Source organism: Manduca sexta, chromosome 4, assembly GCF_014839805.1.
Source record: "Manduca sexta isolate Smith_Timp_Sample1 chromosome 4, JHU_Msex_v1.0, whole genome shotgun sequence".
Lineage (NCBI taxonomy): Eukaryota > Metazoa > Arthropoda > Insecta > Lepidoptera > Sphingidae > Manduca > Manduca sexta.
In genome coordinates, this window is record NC_051118.1 from 5,291,201 (window position 1) to 5,315,293 (window position 24,093).

At 35.2% G+C, this 24,093-nt stretch overlaps 3 protein-coding genes across 5 annotated transcripts; 1 reads left to right on the plus strand and 2 right to left on the minus strand.

The window, feature by feature from the left end:
- Positions 1-1,556: 1,556 nt before the first annotated feature.
- On the minus strand, positions 1,557-19,524 carry LOC115448410. The gene is given in 16 exon segments (XM_037442342.1): positions 1,557-2,247; positions 3,083-3,185; positions 4,985-5,090; positions 5,308-6,257; positions 6,974-7,082; positions 8,491-8,569; positions 9,394-9,443; positions 9,817-9,965; positions 10,347-10,510; positions 11,938-12,028; positions 12,392-12,537; positions 14,500-14,535; positions 14,538-14,639; positions 14,972-15,146; positions 15,462-15,690; positions 19,319-19,524. Coding segments are annotated over 15 exon segments (2,658 nt in total). The 5' UTR covers positions 15,636-15,690; positions 19,319-19,524; the 3' UTR covers positions 1,557-2,023.
- LOC115448412 (protein SREK1IP1-like) lies at positions 15,937-18,232 on the plus strand. The gene is made up of 3 exons (XM_030175839.2): positions 15,937-16,178; positions 16,960-17,132; positions 17,968-18,232. Exons 1-3 carry the CDS (start codon positions 16,065-16,067, stop codon positions 18,128-18,130), a joined length of 450 nt encoding a protein of 149 aa, XP_030031699.1. The 5' UTR covers positions 15,937-16,064; the 3' UTR covers positions 18,131-18,232.
- Positions 18,830-22,820, minus strand: LOC115448411. Of its 3 annotated transcripts, XM_030175833.2 has the most exons (7): positions 22,411-22,726; positions 21,936-22,120; positions 21,576-21,751; positions 20,867-21,067; positions 20,361-20,519; positions 19,838-19,977; positions 18,830-19,767 (listed from the first exon to the last, which is right to left on the minus strand). In XM_030175833.2, the coding sequence occupies exons 3-7, from the start codon at positions 21,693-21,695 to the stop codon at positions 19,650-19,652; spliced, it is 738 nt and encodes a 245-aa protein (XP_030031693.2). In that variant the 5' UTR covers positions 21,696-21,751; positions 21,936-22,120; positions 22,411-22,726; the 3' UTR covers positions 18,830-19,649. The 3 variants fall into 3 exon arrangements, with proteins under 3 accessions (XP_030031693.2, XP_030031692.2, XP_030031697.2); XM_030175832.2 differs by lacking the exons at positions 21,936-22,120; positions 22,411-22,726 and adding an exon at positions 22,733-22,820; XM_030175837.2 differs by lacking the exon at positions 21,936-22,120.
- Positions 22,821-24,093: the final 1,273 nt, after the last annotated feature.

Below are 24,093 nucleotides of genomic sequence, written 5' to 3' on the forward strand. Positions count from 1 at the left end.
TGTAACATTGTTTTTTTTTTTATTTTATAACAATAACAAAGGTATTTTAGCGACTTTCCGGTATTTTGCGTAAAATAATTGTGAATATTAGAAAAAAATTGTAATTTTAAAATGTTAAATGTTACGGCGCGCTAACTTGGGGTGGTTAAAAATCTTCAAAAAATGCGTTACGTAATATTTGAACGGCCCCTAAGTCTTCGATTTCAAAAATTTCAAAATATCAACCACCTTATCTCATTTGGGAAATCGTGTAAAGAAATAAAAAAAGTTATAATAATCTTTTATTAGTATTTGATGTACAAAAATATACAATTTATAAAATGTACATATTGACTTATAATACAAGAATGGCATTAACTAAACATAGTTATTCTAGTTCGCTAAACGAGATCCAAATATGGACGGATTTAACGTAATTGTACACGTCCTAGCGGTTGAGATCTATGAAGCAAAACTACTTATCTAAGATCGACTCCAAAAATTACGTTACATGTCAGGCGAACTCTTATCCGCAGGAAGGGTCCCGCGCAGCTATCTCAGTGCAGCAAGATACCTCGGGCCCCAAAGGTCAACAGGAGTTTTGGTTGGTATGCCGGTGGTATACAGGGGTTAGGGACTCGGTCCAATGCTCGCTCGGATGATATACTCCCGAGTGTCGACATTGGGCCGTAAGACCGCTGAAACTAATATAACCGTTCCACTCACCCCACAGGTAACGATATCGCGTTTTTGACCGCCGAAAAAAAGGCGAGCTCTTGTCGAAAATCTACAATATAAAATTTCTATAAAAATATTTTTCAAGAGTTGAGTAATTTCATAGTGTTATTGTCTCGATCTTAAGACTAGAAGTTTTCTTCATAGATTTCAACCTTAGTGATGTAGTGAGTATTTTAATATTAAAAAGCCTTTCCAAATCTATGTCTATCGGTAAACAAAAAATATAAATACAATAAAAAGCTATAACCACAATTAATAATGGAAGAATGTAATAATTCAAAAAAAAATATTAATCGATTAAAAAGATCCTTGTATGTTCTAAGATATAACTGAAAAATATTCGCTACACCACTAAACCTTATTATGAGTATAAATAATAATTATTTCAATTGAGCATTTCGTTAATGTACTTAATATTTGCTTATTACATGTTTCTGTACAAAAATACATGAATCCGAAGTATATTGTCATTACAATTATTTTATTAGCATTTGTACATTTGTTAGTCTTAAATACATTTAAATTATTTATTCAATCGACTGCTAAAACATGAAGTTTTTTGTTGTAGACATCACCACATTTTTATTAAAAACTTGATGCAGAAACTTAAATTTGATAGTATCGTCATTTTTTCGGATAGTTATTCGTAGTGCTACCTATTTCAATTTAAATTATCGACCAAACATCGATTGGTTATAAACTTGTAGAAATGCTTAAGTAGCTAAGAATTTCATTATGAAATAGTTAAATTCCAAATGAACACAATCTTCCTATTACCATATTACAATAGGTTGGCTACGTAGCCCGCTAGTTAGTTATTTATACATTTACTTATTACCTGTTAGTACGTCATCCGTGAAGGAAGTTCATGTTATGATAAGTTTCATGGCTCGATTACAGATTCTATAAATATTTTTATGATTGATGTCCAATTGGTTTCAATTGGTGATATATTTTCTGATTACTTATGTTTATGCGAATATTTGACATTAAAATTGAACTACTTTTTTTCGGATGTTATCGCTGTTATTATATTTTAATTTTCTCGCGACGTTTCAGACTTTGCAGTCTACGTGGTTACCAAAAGCAAAAAAAAGTTGTATAATTGTAAAATGTAGATATTGTAACTTTGATTTTGCGGGGATGACCAACCTTAGTCCGCTCCGTGACCATGAAGGCTACAGTCTTGAAAACGTTGGAAGAAAATTAAAATATAAAACCCGCGAAAAAATACGAAAAAAAAACTTTAATTTTAATTAAAATTTATATCAACGGATATCCCATTTCAACACTTACACATATTACTTTAAAGCTTAGTCTCGGGTTTGGCTGCTTGTTTCCTAAACCCGTGCCTCCGCGGCCGGCCGGCCGGACACGCGCCGTACACGGTGTCCGTGTACCCGTCCGGCCGACCGTCGGGGTGTCTGTGCGGGTACAAGCCGTCGCCGTACGTAGGGCTTTGGATCTGCGAGGTGGCGGAACAGTTCGAGCGGCGGTCGCTGTCGTTGTCGTCACCACTGTCTACGTCGCCTGAAATTAAGAAATTAAGTAGGGACATTGCAGCTCGTGCTTTCGAGCTAATGTTTAAAATTTTGTTGTTCATTCTGAGAAATGTATTATAAGTTCTTAATATTTTTGAGATAAATACGCTGCAACTATGCTAAAGAGATAATTAAAATAATTCTATTATTGTGTATTTTCCAAGTGTCTGGAAGGTCAAATCAAAAATTAGAAAGAAAGAAAAGACACTCAAAGATGTTTCGGAAGTGATGAGAAAAACCCGTGGAGTCAGTAATACAACAACAAAATAAAATTATAACAGACAATACAATTTTATCACAATCATTATCCATTTAAGGGCAAGTTACATGAATTAATTAATAATTATTCTCCTTTATTAAGGTATAATAGCCACCAAATAACTCGAGCACGCTACCGCGTCGCGAGGAATATTTTAGTACGTAAAGTATTGTGTACTTTTTTATTGCTTTGAATGACGAGACTAGCTTGCTGTTCGCCTGATGAAAAGCGACACGACCGCTCATAAACAGTATAAACACCATCCAACACCATGAATTACAAAGAATTGTTTGGTATTCCACTTCGCTCGCCATCCTAAGACATGAGATGTTAAGTTTTATTATGTCCAGTATTTACACTGCCCTGCCCTTAACCGGAACACAACAGTGACTACACCAGTGTGTATTGCTCCTTGGCGGTAGCAATAGACATTGCAGTGGTACCTACCCAGGCGGACTCACATATGACCTACCACCAGTAAGTGCCTAAACTAAAAAAAGTTCTACGCCGTAAACTACATTAGGAGAGTGAAGTTGTTTGCGAGGTATTATGTGTAGAAGCGTACCGTCACTGCTGTTGTTGCTGGGCACGTGCGCGTCGCGGAGCCGCGGCCGCCGGCGCCAGTAGCGGAACTCGCGCGGCAACGTGTACGAACGCGGCAGGGATATCTGCAAATATACCAACACCGATGTATTATTTATACGAGCAAGGCGAAGTGACGTCACAACCCACCGGTGGCGAACGGTGAAATTTTCTGCAAGGGAATCCGACATAAAATGTAGGTACCTACTAATATAATAAGTTTATATGGAGAATGAGAAAAGTATGAATTACAGGTAAAGTCGAGAGCACATGTTCTCCATTCACCGTCTCCTTATTTAACAATAACATAAAGCAGGTCGTTATTGAGCGTACGGAATATTAGGAATGGAATTGGTGAATTCGTTCGAGTTTTAGAACCTCTAGGAGGAGGGGGTGGCAGCTGCCCCTCCCTGCCCCCCCCTTGGCGACGCCGTTGTATGTACATCATATTATATTGCTAGCGACACTATTAGATAGACAATTTAATAAGGAACATTTACAATTTTGTATAAGGCCTAAAATATAATATTTTTTATTCATAAATGTTTACATATGTCCGTCTGTAATTATGTGCCGTAAATGTATGGAACGAATTCTCAAGGCTGTTCACTCAGGTGAGTATATCAAATCAAAACAAAGTCCCTAGTACCTAAAGTCGTTGTTAAATTATCGCGTTATGGCTTCAGCACAATCTAGATGACAGATCAGCTCCATCCTGGTGAACTTCAAGTGCTGCAACTTCCTACTGGGCCCCCTGAGTCACGGGCCGTGACGCCTCCTACCGAGGATATTTAAGCCTTAGACCACCACGCGAAACCTAGTGCGGGTTGGCAGACTTCACATGCCTTCTAAACTAATTTAGAATTCTTAGGCACGTAAGGCTAACGGTGTTTTCTTCTTTTGGGTATCTGAATACTTATGTCTCTAAGTACTCACCTAACTATACGAAAATTTTATGAAATTGTATTTCTCGTTTTGTTTTTTATTACTTTTATTTTTTCACTCAAAAGAAGTTTAATTTATCGTAAATTATGTTTACCACCTGTGTGGCCAATAAATGTTTTTTTCTTTTTTTCTCGACTGCTGAAGCGAGCTCTAATTGACAAGCAATACACACGTAACTTCGAAAAGTCAGAGTGTTTTGAACTCTCGTTAGAGACTTACTATATACCAGTGGCGATGGGTGAAAATTTTCTCTACAGTTAAGTAACATAATATAATACGCTGTTCACAATAAATTAAAATCAGTAAAATATAATACTTAATAATTTCCTTCTAACATAAAAATTATGTCTAGTCTCTGAATTTACAAAATAATCATATATTTTGAACATAGGTACCTAAAAGAGTCCAACAAGAATTAATAACGCACAAACACTAATTATACATTCTAAATTTTTTAAATTATTCGCGCCAATAGCTCAACATGAAGCCCGCAAATTCTCGGGTTACCCAGAAGTACACAGACACGCACGCATACATATATTTTTACGCCACTTTAAAAAAAATTGACAATGACACCGCACTGCGTGTGAAAAAGACAACAATATCGCGAGGGGGGAAGCTATGCGCGGCCGGGTTCACTTCGAATACTATAAGGCGCGAGCATTGCGCGCGAGTTACGATTTAACGAATTGACATAAACGACAGATATCATTGAAGTCTTGATTTAATTTAATAATTATAAGATGACTTGTTTAATATACTAGTTTTATTCTAGTTATATTGTTACGTTTTTTTTATTATTTTTAATTAATTTACAAAAGGTAACCCGGTAGGAATCGGCTTGTATGGACGCTACGCCACTGCTATATACTTTGGTTTTGAACCTGCGCTCTGTTAGTTCCGTCAGTTAGAAACAAGTCGATGTTGAGTGACGCCTGACCTGACTATCGATGTCGCTGGGCGGTCGCGGCGTGTCCCGCGCGGGTCCCTCGGGACTGGAGTCCTCCCCACTGCTGCCGGCCGCGCCTTCCTCCTTCTTTCTATTCCTGATAATAAATAAATACAATAAATAATCAATTACTTCATTGTTCCAAAAATATTTGTGTTGTGAATATCGGGAATTGGCAATTTTTTTTCTTTTCCATAAATTTTATTTCGTTTAATAATTGTAATACAATACACATTTTTAAAACTAACAACAATAATAATTAATATAGATATATTTGTTATAAATTAATTTTGTCATCATTAATTTGTACTCACGTATAAGGCGGTCCCCAATGACAGCACACCTGTCTATTGCACCCCTCTAAATAATGAGGAGCTAGCAGGATCTCAGGAGTCCTGCACCTCTGCATCTTCCGCATCTGCTGGTCTATCTTCTTCCCCCCCAGCCCGGGATACGGGAACCTCTCACAATTCTGCCCGTACTGGGCACAACCCTCGTAATTATTCCTTATATTGTCTATACTTTGGACGTTAGCTAAAGCGTTGTGTAACGCGGAGACGTACTCGTCTTTACCTTCGTATTTGTATTGATTATTTTCGCAATACCCAGAATATTCCCCCATTTGTCTATGGTCTTCGGAGTATATGTTATTTTGAGGTATCCGCGGCTTGTCTATGGCGTTGTCGTAGTTGTTACCAGAGACATCCGCCATATAATTTCCGGGACTGGTATTTAAAACGTTCCTAGGGCTGCCACAGCTTCCCTCATAATTCCTCGTTTCCAGATAATTCGGGGACCTCAGTGGCGTTCTATCGTTTCTAATATTCGCCGGATTCTCGTAGAACGTTCGCGCATTGTCGTACCTGTTTGGTAACCTTCGCATTTTTAAGTCATTGATATCGGGGTTTGACGATTCGTTGTTTTGGAAGTTCGAAATGTTGAATTCGGGCTTTATTTCTGTGTACGTTGGGTATAGATTACAAGTGTGGGGTACTACTGGGTAGTTTTGGTACGAGTGGGTCATTTCTATACTAGGCCAGGCGGGCGGTTCCGCGTGCGTTTTCGCGCGTGGGATCGGCTGTCGTTGTAAACTGCTGTATATTTCTTCGGCGGCTACTGGAGTTGTCTTTGCTAATTTCCCTTGTTTGATCTCCTCCTCGATGACCCTTAGCTCTGCGAGTTGTTTTTGTTTTTTCTCTTGCAGTTTCTGTTGGATGTTGACGCGGGAGCCGACGCTGGAACCTTCGTTTTCTGATGAACCACCCTGTATAAAATGTATAGTAATATATTTTATTAACTGCCACCATACTATATGGTATTTTTTGTTAGATAGTTAATTTAAATTAAAATAAAGTAAAATTTGTGTATCATAGTTATATCGACGGTTGAAAGGCTAAGGGGCCGTTCAAGTATTACGTAACGCAATTTGGGGGGAGGGGGGGGGGGTCTCGTATAAAGCGTTATGTAACATTGTTATTTTTATTCTAAAACAATAACAAAGGGATTTTAGCGACTTTCCGGTCGATCGGTCGGTTAATTTTGCGTAAAATAATTGTGAATATTAAAAAAAACTTATCAGTTTAGAGTTACATAACTTTTGGAGGGGCGCAGGGGCGTACAGGAAAACGTTACAGCGCGTTACATGGGGCAGTGGTGTCGTCAAAAATCTTTATAAATTGCGTTAGTACGTAATATTTTAACGGCCCATAATCGACTTGAGCGTTTTTTTGCTACACTAAGTTTCATACATATTTAAAATCAGCACTTTTTTCTATGTTTTATTAAACTAGTTAAAAGTTTTGAAAAAAAAATGTCGTTTAGTCAATTAGCCTTTGAACTGTTGATATAATTTTAACCGTCATTTTTCCAATGAGTGTATTTTTGTTATTGTTTACTCTGTATTGTTTGCCTAATTTTTTTTTGCTTTAATCGCGTATAACATTTTAAAACAGCTATATTATTATAAGCTAGTAACGTTACATGGTGGTTATGCGCGGCGGGGAGCGGCCGCCTCCAGAAGGCGGCGGCGGGGGCGGCGGGCGGCGGCACGAACGACGTCGGCTTCTTCTTCTTACGGCCGTTTGCTGCGCTGGAGATATATCACACGTTACAATATACCATCACACAACCATAGATTTAAAATGTATAGGCAGTGGCGGCCCTAAACGACGCAAGGCCGCAGGCGAAAGCAAAAAGAAACAGACGCGAGGCCCCGAGCAGAATAAAAAAACGTTCCCCTGTTTTAACAGTTTGGTCTGTAAGAACGTAAAAAAAGGTTCTGCGACGTACTGCGCGAGGCCTCTGTAAGCGAGGGTCGGACGGTTGCCCGATTCGTCTCCCCCAAAGGCCGCCTCTGATCCTAGGTATATACACATAAGCAAAACTGTTGGTATAATTATATGGGCTTTATTAAGTTAAAATAAAATAAAATGTGTTATTCATCACGTAGGCGAACATAGTTGTACTTATAAGTCACGATACATGAGAATATTTAATTATTATTTAAATAAAGTCGCTTATATAAAGGCAATTTATATTGGACATAAAATAAATGAAAGTCTAAAAGTAAACGAAATAGCCAGCTCGGGCTGGCTGATGTTACTCCAGTACATGATTTGTTTTATCTGTATGTTCCAAAAAAAACATCCAAATCCGTTCAGCAGTTCTGCGTTTACTTTTAAGAAATATCTCCACAACCTACATTTTTATAAATAAACTAGCTTTTGCCCGCGGCTCCGCCCGCATTACAAAGTTTTTCGGGCTAAAGTATTCCGTTATAAAAGTCACGCTATATATTTTCCCGGGAGTCTATGTTCTTCCCAGTGTCTCAAACTGTCTCCATACCAAATATTCATTTTAATATGTTGGGTAGTTTTTGAGTTTAACACGTTCAGGCAGTCGGATGCAGCGGGGGACTTTGTTTTATAATATATTTTTGTAGAACTTTTTAAGAGGAACAATCCCGTCATACATCATTGTTGCATAGCTTTAACTTTTTACGCAGCGCACGCAACGGAAGCTCTCAAAACTAATAAATTTTCCCCGTTTTTGCAACATGTTTCATTACTGCTTCGCTCCTATTGGTCATAGCTTGATAATATATAGTCTATAGCATTTCAAAAACAAAGAACTATCCAACACAAAAATCTTTTTTCAGTTTGAACCGGTAGTTGCTGAGATTAGCCATTACTGCTCCGCTCCTATTGGTTATAGCGTGATGATATATAGCCTATAGCACTCCACGAACAAAGGGCTATCCAATGCAAAAAGAATTTTTCAATTTGGACCGGTAGTTCCTGAGATTAGCCATTACTGCTCCGCTCTTATTGGTCATAGCGTGATGATATATAGCCTATAGCACTCCACGAACAAAGGGCTATCCAATGCAAAAAGAATTTTTCAATTTGGACCGGTAGTTCCTGAGATTAGCGCGTTCAAACAAACAAACAAACAAACTCTTCAGCTTTATATAATAGTATAGATAATATTTATGTTACCTGTTACAGACGGGGTTAGAGAACCGGCAGTTGAACACGCCTGGTATGGTAGCATTATCACCCTGGTTTGCTTGCTTTCCTGAAAGTATCATAAACAAAATTAGCTATTTCTTGGTATCAGGCACTGAATGTATTAAACCCCAGTTCAGCAAAAGCCTAAGTCCGTGCCTGCATATACTGTATATTTTAGATAAATTATAAATGGTAAAGTAAAGCGTTGATTATTCCATAATACACCCAAGAGACTGCTTAACTCAACAGCTAGGTTCGCTTCGCCAGAAAATTAAGGAGTTCCGCACATAAAATATTGAACCACAGTTGGTTATTGAAACGATCCCAATCTCAATCTCAATCTCAAATCAGATTCCTGAATGAACCAATCACAATAACTCATTTGAACGCATGTCAAAAAACGTCGTTCGGATTGGTCCATTTTTGAGATAGATCAAAAAAAGCGATTTGGATGGTTGATTGAAAATAGCGGTAATATTTTAAGCTATCTGCACTTCATTTCTTTACCAGTGTTAGATGAGATTCATATAAATATTAGACTTCTTGGTATATTGGTATATACTTGGGCACAGCTAAGATTACGTTTAGGGAGGTGCATCTACATTTACACACTATAAGTAGGTAGTACATAATATCATTAAATATGTTTTTTTAAATCTCCCGAGTATTTGTATATGCTAAACCATAATAACACCCGTGGTCGATAGTTCCCATTGTTATACAGTGATTTATTTTTGTGATTTCTTTCAGACAGTGGGGTGCGCGTGCACACCATTGCACTTCTCTTCTACATAAAAGTATAAAGTTGATTATTCGAATATATCGGTTTCCTAAACACGCATGTCTCCAATTAATTCGAATAATCGCTCGATTGTAATATATTTGATATACCTTGTTGATTTTCGCCGAGCATGTAGCCGAGTCTTCGCACATGAAAGTACCTGCAAATGAAGTTACGTTTTATTTGTGTTCGTATAATCGATAATTTTATACAGGGTGTTACAAAACTGTTCCTAAAGATTAAGACAGGTCATAGCGGTTTTTTACATTATTATTTATTCAAGGTGTGTCGAAGACTTTGCAGCCTTCTTGGTCATGGTCTTCAATGTATAACATACGCGTAACATAAGAAACCATCACAGGTCATTGCGTTGGTATTTCCTGATACTCTGTCACAATGGCATTAAAACATCGCAATCGAATTTCATAATTTTACTAATGACTTAATGGCGATATAAAACATATCCTATCACCACAAAACGAATGCTAGTGAGACGGTGTTGTACCACCGCGTACGTCATGTGAGTAATGTACCTGTAGTAGAGCAGCATGAAGCCGATGCCGGCGGCGGAGGCGGCGGCGGCGGCGGCGGCCGTGGCCAGCGGCGCCTGCGCCTGCCCCGACCACCACCACGCCGTCACCAGCAACCAGTTCTCCACCATCATCACCACGTAGAACGTCACCTGACCACACACCACTACATTAACAACCCTGCTTACTCCAACGTGGAAGGATCAGAAGATAATGGTAAATTCATTGTAGATTTTATACAATCTAATGACTAAACGAAGCTCGCCATAAAAGCACGAGTCAATAATTATGTTTTTTGAAATCGCGTTACAGGATGTTCTAACATGAGAACAATATTTTAAAACAAATAAAATAGAACAATATTTTAAAGTAAATAATTTTATATGATTTTTTTTTAATTAAATTTAACATTTCCACATAAAAAGATGATGATTTAGATTTTGATAGTAATATTCTATATTAAAATTCACTATTCCGTTATTCGATACGTAGAAATATGTTATATATTTTGACCTGAAGTTGGCGCCACTCACCATCTTCTGCCTGTGGTTGTGTTCGTGCAGGTTGACGTACGCGAACACGTAGATGAAGGCGATGAGTGCGGAGAGACACGCCTTGCGCGGGCGACTGATGCGCTCGCCGTGGAACACGTTCTTGGGCGATATCAGCCACAGGAACATGGACAGCCAGTGCAGACCTTCGGAAAGGGTATAGTCAGACTTTATAGAAATAGTATGCAATTTATAAAAGCTTTTATATTACACGGCCTTTAAAAGGATTAAAGATGGGATTTTTTTTTTGGTATTTTAATGATTTTAAGAAAAGTACGTATGTGGGAATGAAACGTTAGTGTGATGCATGGAATGGGAAGTGCGTGAGCGAGATGAAAGAGAGACGAGTGTATGACAGTCGAAAGGAGACGGGCGAAATTGGGCTTGACTGTACACTTATGAAACATTTATCAATATTCCTCTTCTATTTTTATATCAGCCATTAAAAAATATTAGATTGTATTACAATGGGAAAATAAAATATGTTTTGTTATGAATAAGTAACTGACTTCCGGTATCGCGAATATCAGGCTGTCTATTATTAATGTATATTAGGTATTATTGTTATTTGTTTTCTGTACTTCTGCGCAAGTGAATGTTTTTGGTTTGATATTTTTATTTTAACGACTACGGCTTTTTGAGAATATTTTGACGATTGCTGCTTTAATGAACTACCCACGCTTATTCAACAACGGACTTTTATTTCTTGCTTGTTCGACTGATTTTGCTTGTTCTACCAGATTTCGAAAAGTATCGATGAACCATCAACACCATTGTGTTAATTGTAGCATTGCTACATGGCGTTGTAACACTACAGGAATTCGTCCAATTGAAAACGAAATAGTTCTTTCAATAATATAAAATCAGTATAAACTCATGCCCGTTTCCATGAAGGAGAAGATAAAAGAAGATGTGCAACCTACACTTAGATTCATCTTGCGATAAGTACTTAAGTACCTTCATATCGGTCCTCGTCGATTCCATGCGATAATTTCAATTCTGGTTATTATTTAAGCCAGCTGCTCATTAGTCAACACGGCAATCCAATGGACAATGATTAGGTGCTGTGAACATCTTGTGCTATCGGGTAAATGCGAAGTTATTCACAGAAAAGTGTTTTTTTTTACGCTATATTGTATAGCGATTATTTCTTTACTCCCGTTGTAGAGACAGATTTTTTTTTCTAATTTAGAAATGGTTCTATTATTCCTATAAAATAATGCATAAATTATCTCTGTAACACCAAGCCCAAGGTTCTATGAAGTTTCGCCCGTCTCCTTTCGAATTTGCTAAGTAAGGATCACGACAACGGAAAAAATGGGAAGACGGAAAAAATAATCAATAAAAAAAGACGGTACTTTGGAACAATATTTCAATCCGAACAAATCCCACTAACATGTTATTTATCTACTGTTTTCTTAGAAGGATTTATAGCTTGAAAATAATAAATACTGGATTTTTGTAAGAATTTGAAATTAGTAAAGAAGTTATAATTTATTATAATTTATAGTACAGTTATAAAAAATATAAATTCCAATGTAATCAGTTTTTAAACATGTGATAGAGTACTCACCTATAACTAAAAAGACCCAGTATTCGTAGACTAGAGCGTAGACTGTGAGCGCGCATATTCGAGCCGAGATCGTGCCAAGCCGCCACAGAAACTACAAACAAACGACATAGTGTAATAATATGCCTTTTAACATGACTACTTATATGAAGAGTTCTCAATTTCACTACACCTCATCTTACTTAAGAGACTTTGAAGTCGATTCAGTTTTAGATTTTATAACGTATTTACGACTTTCTATAAAGGTTGATATGTATTTCTGATAATAAATACCAATTTAAAACATGAAAAATTCAGTCACATTGCTCTAAATATAAGTTTCTTTTAGATTTTATAAGGTTGGGACGACTTCCCCTAAGGGTTAATATGTATTTATGATAATAAATACCAATTGAAATATGTAAAAATTAAGTGACATTATTCCAAACATATTGCGAGTGTCTTTCGTATCTCTTACCTGAAATATGACCCCCAACCACGTGAGCACGAGTCGATGCACGTTCTGCAGCCGCACGTTCTTGCTGAAGCTGGCGAGCGCCCAACACACAGAGAACAACGACAGCGACGCTGAGATCACGTTCAGCTCCGCGAACGCCTTGTTTGCTAATCATAAAATAAAGGTACTACACACTCAGTGAAATAAATGTACTACATACTCAGTGAAATATATGTACTATATACTTAGTGAAATAAATGTACTACACACTCAGTGAAATAAATGTACTACATACTCAGTGTAATAAATGTACTACATACTCAGTGTAATAAATGTACTACATACTCGGTGAAATAAATGTACTACACACTCAGTGAAATAAATGTACTACATACTCAGTGTAATAAATGTACTACATACTCGGTGAAATAAATGTACTACACACTCAGTGAAATAAATGTACTACATACTCAGTGAAATAAAATAGTCGTAACCATGAAGGCAGTCTTCGCAATGGTAATCTATATATATAAAAATGAATTGCTGTTCGTTAGTCTCGCTAAAACTCGAGAACGGCTGAACGGATTTATCTTATCTTGGTCTTGAATTATTCGTGGAGGTCTAGGGAAGATTTAAAAGGTGAGAAAAATTCGAATAATTGCCGGGAAAATCCTCAAAACAGCATTTTTCTATTTCCCATACAAACGTTTTCTAACTAATACGTAGAGTCAATTTGAGCTTTATTACTATTGTATAAAGTTCACTGTTGTCTAAGCAATGTAGGTGTGTTCCTAACATCAAAGCAGTGTGCGTTGGAGCACAGAATATAATAATGTAATGTCGTGTTCTGAAACTCAACAAAAGTGATATCGCGGACCCGACTAAATTGAACAGTCACAAAATTTAATATATCATTAGTTATTTGGTTGGCTTCACGATATTATTTCTTTTGTTTTACTTTAAAATGCATGTTTTCGTTATGGACAATTTTTGAGCTACTTTTGCATATCTATACTTATAATAAATCTGTAGAGAGGTCAATTCTGTACATGAAATATATTTCCAAAATAACTGGGGGTGATTAGGGGATCGATACTGATGCTAAAAATGCAATTAGTAAAATTTTTGTCTGTCTGTCTGTATAACCGTTATAGAAACAAAAACTACTCGACGGATTTTAACTTAACTTGGTACAATTATTTTTCATACTCCTGAGCTGGTTATAGTATACTTTTCATCACGCTACAATTAATAGGAGCATAGCAGTGATGGAAAATGTTGGGAAAACGGGAGAAGTTACTCCATTTTTAAGCTTCCGTCATTTCGTGTGCAACCTTAATGGTTAAAAGTTCCTTCGATTTCACCAGGATCCCATCATCAGACCCTGACCGGACAATCGGACCACCTGCATACCACCATAAATTAAAAAAACATCCCGACAAATTGAGCACCTTCTCCATTTTTGAAACCCGAAATCCACGCGGGCGAAGCTGCGGGCGGAAGCTAGTAATAAATAAATCGGTAAAAATTTCGTTTAGTAGTTTTATTTCAAAGCCAAAATTTCGCGTTAACGTATTTCATAGCGAAATAAAAGTTCGATAATGCCACTGCCACTCCTGCTTGTACATTTGTTGATGCTTGCGTTTAAACACGCGTTACTAAGCGCGTTAAAGAAGTAACCAAAGTTAGCGCGTGTTAATACACCACGGCGCAGGTGTAGAGGTGGAATAATGAACAACCCAGGTATGGTCAATGATATAAATTGATGTGTCCATCAGTCTAGTCATCAATATTGAAAAAAATATTTATAGAGCCCACATTAATACAGCAAATTAAAAAAAGACAAAAATTGGACACCCTGTATTAAAACTTTTACAAGCAAGTATAGCGTATAGATTCTATTATGCTAAGTTTAGACTACTAAGTTTTTCTCAAATTTCAGGTGCGTTTATATTAGCGTCATTATTTCAATAGTTTTTCCACACATTGCTACTTCTCGCAAATCCTACAACCTTCAAAATTTTTAAGTATTCGCTTGCCGTGATTGTTGCTGTAAAAATCGCTTGCAGAAATTAACATCTAATAATTTTCTTGCTAATTGTGACCGCACTTCATAATAAAATTCTTACCCGAGGGCTCATCTATCGTCGGCTCCGGAGTGACTCTAGCTCATTGGCGATTTCGTGGTTGGTGTCCTTGAACAGGATGTGCAGTTGGAGTAATAACATCGGCGCCGCCTCGCAAAACGCGTGGACTAGACGTAGCATACCTACGATCAACATTGATTTACATTTTCATAAAAATAAAGTACCGCGTTGACGCTGTGAACATATCGAAAAACACACAAAACTAAAATTTCAAATTATAGTTGAAAATATCCTCAATTTCATTATTATAGTGTTGTGTTTGTGTCACGTCTTATTCATAGTATATGAAGTTAAACCCCTCCGAGCGTTGAACATTCTTTCGATATAATACGGCGCATTGACAGCGATTATTAACAACAATCAAACTCTAATATTGATAGATTAGTCATAACAAGCATTTTAGAAAAAAAAAGGGTTCTTTACATATTTTCTAACTCAATAACTATACACTTACATAAATCTCTCACTTGATGTTTAACCCTCCGTAGCTCGACGGGTACAAGCAGTCTCGCATACCGCCACAACACCCCGAGTTGTAAACAATGCAACATTATTGGAAGCCAGGGCGGGCGGTCCTTCCGGCCCTCACTTGCCCACCATACGTGCAGGTACCAGCGGAGGGAGAGGACCTGTGGAAACAACAGTCATTATCATTTTATAAAATATGAGCATTATGAGGGACGAGGAAATTTTATTTTTCGAATTTTCCTGCGTTTCTGTTTGCCAGATTTGTGCCGATTGGTTAAAGTTAGATAATTGTAAGCACTGAGAATTTTAAAGGGAATAATTTCTTCTTTACTCTCTAGCCAGTTCTTACATCATTACAGCGCTATCTAGCGTCACTGTCCTGAATTAAATCAATTATTCCATCGTATAATACTTTAATATTGTACCCAGTTTTGTGAACCAAAATAAAAAAAAAAAAAAACTCATATTAAACAAACCTGAGATATAAGTAGCGATGTGATCACAATAGATATAGCCGCTGCAAACGTGCCCTTATAGCCTCGTTCGAGTAGCGCGTATCCCATTACTACATCGAACACGACGTCGCAGAAATACCCAGCCAGCGAGATCACGTTGAACAGTACGTCGCAAAGGGGCAGAAACTCTGCCATTACGGAACATTTCTCTATTTTATCACGATGTAAATAATCGTTTTTCGTTCATTTGCTGTAAACAAAATGTTATTTTTGCAACAATTGCGTGTAATGAAACGTAGTGCACATTTCGTTTCACATTATTAATAAATGATGCGTCTGTCCTGTGTATGTGGAACCGTGCGTGCGTGTTAAATAAATTTTTAAATATATTTAAAACATCCTTGGTAATTTAAACTATAACGTTTATTTTTGTAACATTTTTTTGCAAGTTATTTTTATAATGACAATGAAAATATATGATTGAGATGACTACCATCCGTAAAACATTTTCCGTAAATTGAAACGCCAAATATGCTTGACGTAAGACGCGAATAAGTTTGCGACTACGAATTTATGAAACTAATTTTTATTTCGAGATAATTCTACTGTTTGTTTAAGAAAATTATGTCTAATTACCCAGATATTGTTAGTAAAATAGGCAAAGAATCATCTAGGTCTGCCTGTAAAAAGTGTGGTTATGCAGGACATCTTACATTTCAGTGCAGAAACTTTATAAAAGTAAGTTTGTTATTTTAAACAGCAATGTAAATAAATATTACTGATAATGTAGAGAGGATGTCCTAAATGTATTTTTACGCAATATTTTAGCTTTCTTAGGAATGTAGTCGCACAAAAGTGTGATCATTCCTAAGGAAAAAAATTTGTTAACAAGTTATTTACTAATTAAATCTGTATTATTATTACTTCTGAGAACTCACCAGTGAATTATTAAACAGTACTAGCTAATATGATAATATCAAGAGTTGTACTCAATATTCAAAGTTATTTGAGTTTACTGTAAAGAATAGATAAAATTTCAGTTGCTAGTTTGTTAATCATTTACCTTCGGCATTTTATTAACTTTTATTTAGGGATTTGTGGAGTATAGCACAACAAAAGCATTGTTTGTTGAATTATAATGCAATACTTTCTAAACAAAGCTATTTGGATGCAGCGTGGCATGGCTTTTTGCCCAAAAATATTGATTCCTTTCCAATAATTATTGTATTATTATTGTACATATACACTCATGTCTTTTATCCCTGAAGGGGTAGGCAGAGGCGCATTTAGTCCTACTTTTCAGTGTGTGCATTCCCTTCCATGATGCAATAGAGCCTACTGTCATGTCTAGTATAAATTCCAGGATTCGAGTTGATATTGAGCAGAAATACCCCATATCACTGTTTGATTTGGTATTCTAATCCGAAACGTTAGTATGGTAATCATACTGTGCACACTATACAACCACACAAGTGATTTTATAACAACTTGATTAATAAAAATTAATATTACTTTACAGATAGATCCAAATAAAGAGATAGTTTTAGATGTAAGCAGTACAAGTAGCGACAGTGAAGAGGAATATGCCACTCCACTACAGACCTTAAGAGAAGCAGAGTTGAGACAGAAATTAGCAGAGAAACTTAAAAAGGCGAAAGAGAAAAAGAAGAGTAAGAAGAGAAAGAGATCTAGGTAGTTGGAATAGTTTAAGATTTTATCGATAAATAGGTGCTACCATTTTCAATAAAACATCAATAACATTTTCTTTAATATAATGTGAAAATGGGCTAATTAAAACAGTTATTTTCATGCTTATAAATAACACATTTTGACAATTAAGATTGGGACTATTTATTGGAAATAGCTGTTATTGCTAAATATTGTTTGTGCTGTTACATTTTTATAACTTTTTTATTTATCATAGAGCTTATTTCAGTTATCAAATTCGAAATGCAACAGAGTAATGTAGTACTTAGCTATATTACGATAAATAAGTGTTAATCTTTACAGTAGATGTTTTTGTTAATAGCTGTTATAATATTCTAACTGCATATTAACAAATGTTGAACATAGATATTGTCTTATTGCTTAGCCAGTGACATGCTTCATTATGAATATAATTTTTTAAATTTATCTTAGCACTTCATTATAATTGGAACATTAACTTTTATCAAAAATTAAAAGGCAAACTGATTTTTCTGCATATCAATGCAACATGTAAACTTGTAGGCTGTCAAAACATAATTGATAAATAGACTATTTTATGGTTATTAAGGTCGGTCTTAACAGGGTGCTTGCAGCCTTTCAGTAGCGAGATGGAAATTTAACACATCATCTATTGCCATTGTTTAGCTTGCAGTACATAATTATAAATATTAGAATGCTATTTTCTTATTAAGAAAGACATCCCAATGTTTGGGAAAAATCTATACAATATTTGTAAAATCGAATAAATTCACCGAAAAATCAAAATCTTTTTCCGAGGTAGCAGTACATTAATAAGTATTATAAATACATATGTTTACAGATCCTCAAGTACATCATCCAGTAGCAGTGGTTCATCATCATCGTCATCGTCATCAGAGAGCAGTGATTCAGAAGAAGAAAGGAAAAAAAAACACAAGAAACATAAGTCAAAGAAATCAAAGTCGAAAAAATCATACAAGGAACGGAAGAAAAGTAGAAAATAATATTAGTCTAGCAATATTATATTGTAAAGACTGACTATTGACTAAACACTCAATTTGTATAAAATGAGAATGAAATTAAAATAAACATTTTTTTATTAATAATTTTATTTTTTCTATATTTTCTTTATCCCACCTTATTCTTGAAAAGCAGAATTTCATTCTGCTAATACATGCTTAGAGATCAAATTTAGTTATAAATATAATTTGAATGTCCGTCAACTATACAAAAGTAGTTTTTATGCTAACTTATATATTCTCTTAAAGATTATCCATAAAATACTTTGAAAAGATTAAATAGATAACATACTATATGCATAGGTAGAAAATTTTACATCAGCTTCTACTGCTAACAAATAATTATAGAAAGTGTACACAACACAAAATTAGAATATTTGCAAGGAAAGGCATTTTTAGTTACATTGAAAATGCTCACAAGGCTGCATAGTGGCAGTTGAAAATGAATAATCATGGATATTTCTGCCTTTAAAATTTCGTCATATTAAATTTTAAAGGCCGAAATATCCATGATTATTAATTATTTTACGGTTTTCTTTCAACTTAATCACTAACAATTTAATTTTATACTGTTTAGTTACAGATTAATTTGATGGACCTGAGCTACCACCTTAAGATTGTATCTATTAAAAACATATAATTTTATCGTAATTAATTTGAGTATACAAAGAGCAATACTTAATATGTTGACATAAGATGTATATTTATAATTTCAGTTCTTAAATGTGTTTGATTTGAGCATTGGACTTCTATGCTATTCCTACCTATGAATGATGATGAAATGTAGCATTGTATAAACTTTTGCGTAAGGTTTAAAAGTGCAATTCATAACTAACAATATCAGCAATTTTGTTCTTGTGACATTCTTCAAAGTAAGTGGTAGTTAAGTTAGATAAAAAACTTTTGAATTTTTTTCTAGCTTTGCTCATTAAACGAACAGTGTTCAATATCTCAGTTTTCTTACATAATAATATGTTACTTTTTAGCAGTTCCATTTATAAAATCAAAAATCTAGGTTCATTATCTAAGCAATTGAACGTCTGGTTTTAAAGTTGTTATTGAATATATGCCAGTAAATTTGTATCGTGGTATTTATTTTTGAAATATGTATCGACTCGTCTAGTTCTACGAATACATTGAATATGTATAATTTAGTTGTAAATAACCACATACCTTAGTCGAAAAGTATTTCTGCAGTCAACCAGGATATCTTGCGAAAACACAAAAAACAAACACCAATGTTTCTCACATATTGTATTATAATATTATGAGCTATAGAAATAATTTCCCACGGCAATAACTATTCACATCACGTAAAAAGCTTAGATATTTTGGTTAAGTTGTACCAAGTTTCAATTAAGTTCATGTCAAAAGTTCATTGACACTAGCGCCATCTAGCTGCTGGCATGTGAAACGCTAAAGGCTCGGTCGATCGTTGCGGATACGTTCATTGCAGATGAATGACAACAATGCGTCCAGTTTTATGTTTTGTTTTGTGTTACATTTATTTCGACCCTTTTATGAGTTGGATATAATTTTTCTGTGTTAAAAAATGGTTTATGACTAGATCTTGATCGGTCATGTGTCGTAGTGGTTTTTTAAGATTAGATTTTGGATTAGTTCTGAAATATAAAACATATACATTATACATTTAAATTATTAAGTATGCGTAATTATTTTTTAAATACCAACCTTGAGCAATAGGAGGAACAAGAATTAAGCAGCCGCAGAAAGCCAGGCAAAGCAAATTCCAATGAAGCCTCTTCCATCGCCAATATCTTGATTAACTGCAGAGGATCTGCTTTCATTTCTGTCATATTACACACTTTGTCCTAAAGAAATTATAATTTTAAATATAAAGCTTATAAATTTTAGTTCTAAAGCGAATCATTTTACAAAATCTAAATTTATCATTGATGCGAGTGGTACTATGAGCTCCTTTCATTACTTTTTTTACGAGAGCTTTTATAGGCTGTTAGTCTTAAATGAATAACAGCCTAGATAATATGCTCTTTAATAGACTGAATATATGGGATAACTACTCAAGTCCGAAAAATCATCTGAATTTCTTTTTTAGATAACAAGACCCTCCTTTTTGAGGTCGATTAGAATTAGAAAACAAATATTTCGTAATATAATATAGAAATAAGAAAAGTAAATTATTAATACAGAAGTGTTTTTATATCAGGAAATCTGAAATTTCAACTCTAATTACCTCAATAAACGCGGCAACTTCTTCTTTTTGCTTTTCCAGCGAAGTGACGACCGCTTTAGTTATCACCTCACATTTACTACTAATACGTTTTACGCAGTTTTTGTAAGACCCTTTGTGTCTGTGGCATTTTCTTTCTATTGCCGCTGTTCCTCGAGTAGCCTGGTTAATTAATTAGGCTTTTTTAAAATTATGATATCTAGCAAAAGTAGAAAGCGATAATCAGTACTATTTATAAATTCTCACTGTTGGCAACATCGTTACTCCCATATTTCAGCTGCTCTTTGTAAAGTGTAAAGGCCAACCGGTAGAGACAGCCTCATTTATTTTAAAGAAGATAGAGTATACAAGCAGGCAGGTGCCTCGAGAATGACTCGGCCTGAGTAAATTTATGACTAAGTATATTATTTCTGTACTATGGTTTTTGGATATACCTATCTAATTATATAAAAATAATCTCAATGCTAAGATCATGATTTACCATAACATTAATTATATTGCTTCTTTACCTCTTTAATATCTTTCAGGAAATATAAAGCTTTCTCGTGATAGATATTAAACATTTTTATTAAAGTTTTTTTGATGAAGAGGATAATATCTCGTTGAGTAGGCACTTCGTACGGGCCGATGTTGGAAGGAATTTCCGCTTCCGGACATACGAATTTGATTCGTGTTGAAAATGGAAGAGTGCTTGGTAATTGTGTGGTACTCTGAAAGTAACAAATGGATACAGAATGAGATATTATTTATTACAAAGCTTGCTTATTGGCAATTTTATGTAGATAGGTACACGCTGAGTAATGAAAGATAGCTTGTATGCAAGAGGATACGTCGGGCGATTCTTTTGCTGCCAAACAGTTATATGCTAAGGCTGTTGTTACGATAATAAAGATTTTTGTACCGAACGTAGTTAATTCTTCTTCTCCAGCATTTGGAAGTCCACTGCTAAAAATAGGCTTGCAAGATAATTCCAAACCAACCTGTTAGAGGTGGCCTGTATCCAACGGATTCCTGAGACCTTTATGAGGTTAAAGAGATATTGTGGTTTGCATTTCATCAATAATTACACAAAGGTGGGCGGAGTCTTATATCTAGGCGATAGAGAAATTTTGGGAGTATCGTGTGGCCATAGTTAACTTGTTGCCAAGAAAGACTACTATTATGCTAAAAATCCAAGTTAAATTATTCAGCAGAATGCTAACAGAGTTTAATACGCACCAATTTATCGTCTTTTTGTCGTATTTTTGATGTCGTTTCTGAACTCAAATTGTTTTGTAGTCGACTGACATTTGAAGACGGTATAGTGGTGTTTGAACTGGAATCGAATCCTGGAAACATCTCGTAAGCGACGTAACTATAGCTCACTGTGATTTGAACCGTCAATAATATAAAATCTGTAAATAATAGACCAATTTTTTAATTTCCATATTCACGAGGAATCAATGGCTCCATCTTTTCGACCTATCTGGGTATATATCGGATCTGATAGATTTGACTAGAAGGCTGCCTCGGATCTTGAAATTATACGAGGCAGTGCAAAATCTGGAAAATGCCGCCCCTGCACACCTATATTTTTACCTTTGTCATCACTATTATCATTTCGCGCCCCGTGGAATATAATTGATGTATTTACGTAATGTCTGGACGTCTCAGTAATCAAAGATATGTTAATGATGAGTTGTGTATTCGTCTGCCATATTTAATTTGTCGCCCTCTGAAATCTGGATATGGGTCCCGGCTTGCCGCTCCTAAATCTAAGGCTGCTAGAAGGTCATAGTTTTGAATAATGTTATTTAAATACTATAAATTAAATAGTTTATAATAAGGTAGTGTGGCCGAAAATTTCCCGATTCCTAAAAATACCACCATCCATGTGTTTGGTAGTTTTTTGTGCTGTAGTAGAAAAATATACAAGGATATTTTGTTAGTTCTTTTATTATAAAGTTTTATACTATGAACATGTTGCAATTTAATCAAAGGTTTACCTTTATTTGTTCATGAAACGATTTTATAACGATTTTAAAATTAGGTGGGCTTATAAAGGATCCTTTACCTTACTTACATGAACTGCGTACCTTATACTTATAAATTACGACATATTATTGTTAAGAAGTTCATGAACATTTACTTTAGATTTTAGTTATAAGTATTGTTTGTTATCATTTAGATAAAACAAGAAACAAAGGGAATATCATTACAGAATAGGTGGTACAGAGATAATTTAGAGTAACTAGAAAATAGAGAGAGCTTAGTTTATTTATAAAGATACGGACTTGATTAAATTGTAATTGCACGCGGGGAAAGAAAAATATCATTTCAAGGTAGATTCTTGAAATAACCTATTATGGAATACTGAATAAAATAGAAATACTTACACGTGTACATATTACAACTGCGCGAGAACAAACAGTTTTTACGTTTTATTAAATCTTTGGTTGCAATATGTGGTCACGTGCGTGTGTATTACTCGTTTACTTTGAAACAAGCGCTTGGACGTAGCCTAGGTACAGTCAGTATCAAGGAGCCTGTGTGCCATAGACCATAAAAACGTCAATGTCGCTGACTTTCATGTTTTATTATAATTGCAACATCTTTGTGTTTTAAACAAAATTAATCAACATTCTGGTGGACATCTCTATCAGAAGTGCAAGGCGACGCAGAATTTTTACAATATACATCCATTAATATGTATCATAAAAAGTGTATCTCTCTATCTAGAACTAGGTATATAAAATTCATAATAGGTATATACGACTGCAGCGATCTTTAGTATGGTGGTAGAGCACTCTTTCCAAACAAAATATCCGATTAGGTAGATCATACTGTTAAATAAAATGATGTCTTTTAGATCTTAGCTTAGGTTTCAAACATAACATTTTATTATACTATGTAAAGCATATTATAGTAATTTTTTTTTTTTGTTATTATCTGATTTCCGCAGTGGTGCATTTGTATCGCGTAAGCAGTACGACACCAATTTGAAATCCTGTTTTACTGTTCAGAATCAACCCGAAGTTTGGAATGTGTGCCCAATATGGCGATAGGCTCGCCCCCTGTCACGTGGGACGAAACACACAGGTTAGAAATGGTTGCTCTGGTTGCACTTCTGCTTACCCCTACGGCCATGAAGGCGGGTGTTTGATTAATAAGTATCAAATATATTTTCCCTAGCAACCGATTTGAACCAATCAATTAATAGTTTACAAGAAGTTTCCGCAAGTGTTTAGTAAATATAAGATTCGACCGCGACTTCTTTGTTAGTACAATTATGAACTTTCTATTTCACGAGATTTTTGCTCATTATACCTACTGTGAAGTATGGGTGACGGGAAAATAAATCTTAATTTAAGAACGGATTAGAAATATTTTCTATATTACATTTAAGTATGATGATAATATTATTAAAGATTAATTTAACTCCATATTTTTATGTAGAGCAGCTCATAATCGTTTATAATACTTGAATATTTAAAGCGTGCAGTTTACAAGAGGTTTAGCTGAAAGTTAACTGTTTGAAAGTCTTCCCAAAATATAATTTCTGCTGTGCCCTTTTCTACGATAAACCGATATGTGCCATTTTAAATAATAATTCGTGTATCGGTTTCTGCGTTTATATCACTACCTTTTGCGGTATTGCCCGTATGAAAAGTTGTTCCGGGATAAATATTTTCCTGAGATAAAATGTAGCCTATAATAGGACTCAGGAGTAATGTAATGTTAAGTAGTTCCTGGAATT

What these genes read in the sequence shown, in the direction of transcription:
- LOC115448412 (XM_030175839.2), top strand. Translation starts at nt 16,065, where the DNA reads ATGTCTAATTACCCAGATATTGTTAGTAAAATAGGCAAAGAATCATCT. An exon ending in AGTGCAGAAACTTTATAAAA is followed by an intron (nt 16,179 to 16,959) that starts GTAAGTTTGTTA and finishes ATTACTTTACAG; the next exon opens with ATAGATCCAAATAAAGAGAT. An exon ending in AAGAAGAGAAAGAGATCTAG is followed by an intron (nt 17,133 to 17,967) that starts GTAGTTGGAATA and finishes ATATGTTTACAG; the next exon opens with ATCCTCAAGTACATCATCCA.
- LOC115448411 (XM_030175832.2), bottom strand. An exon ending in TCCTGAAAGATATTAAAGAG is followed by an intron (nt 20,520 to 20,866) that starts GTAAAGAAGCAA and finishes TTAATTAACCAG; the next exon opens with GCTACTCGAGGAACAGCGGC. An exon ending in AAGTTGCCGCGTTTATTGAG is followed by an intron (nt 19,978 to 20,360) that starts GTAATTAGAGTT and finishes TAATTTCTTTAG; the next exon opens with GACAAAGTGTGTAATATGAC.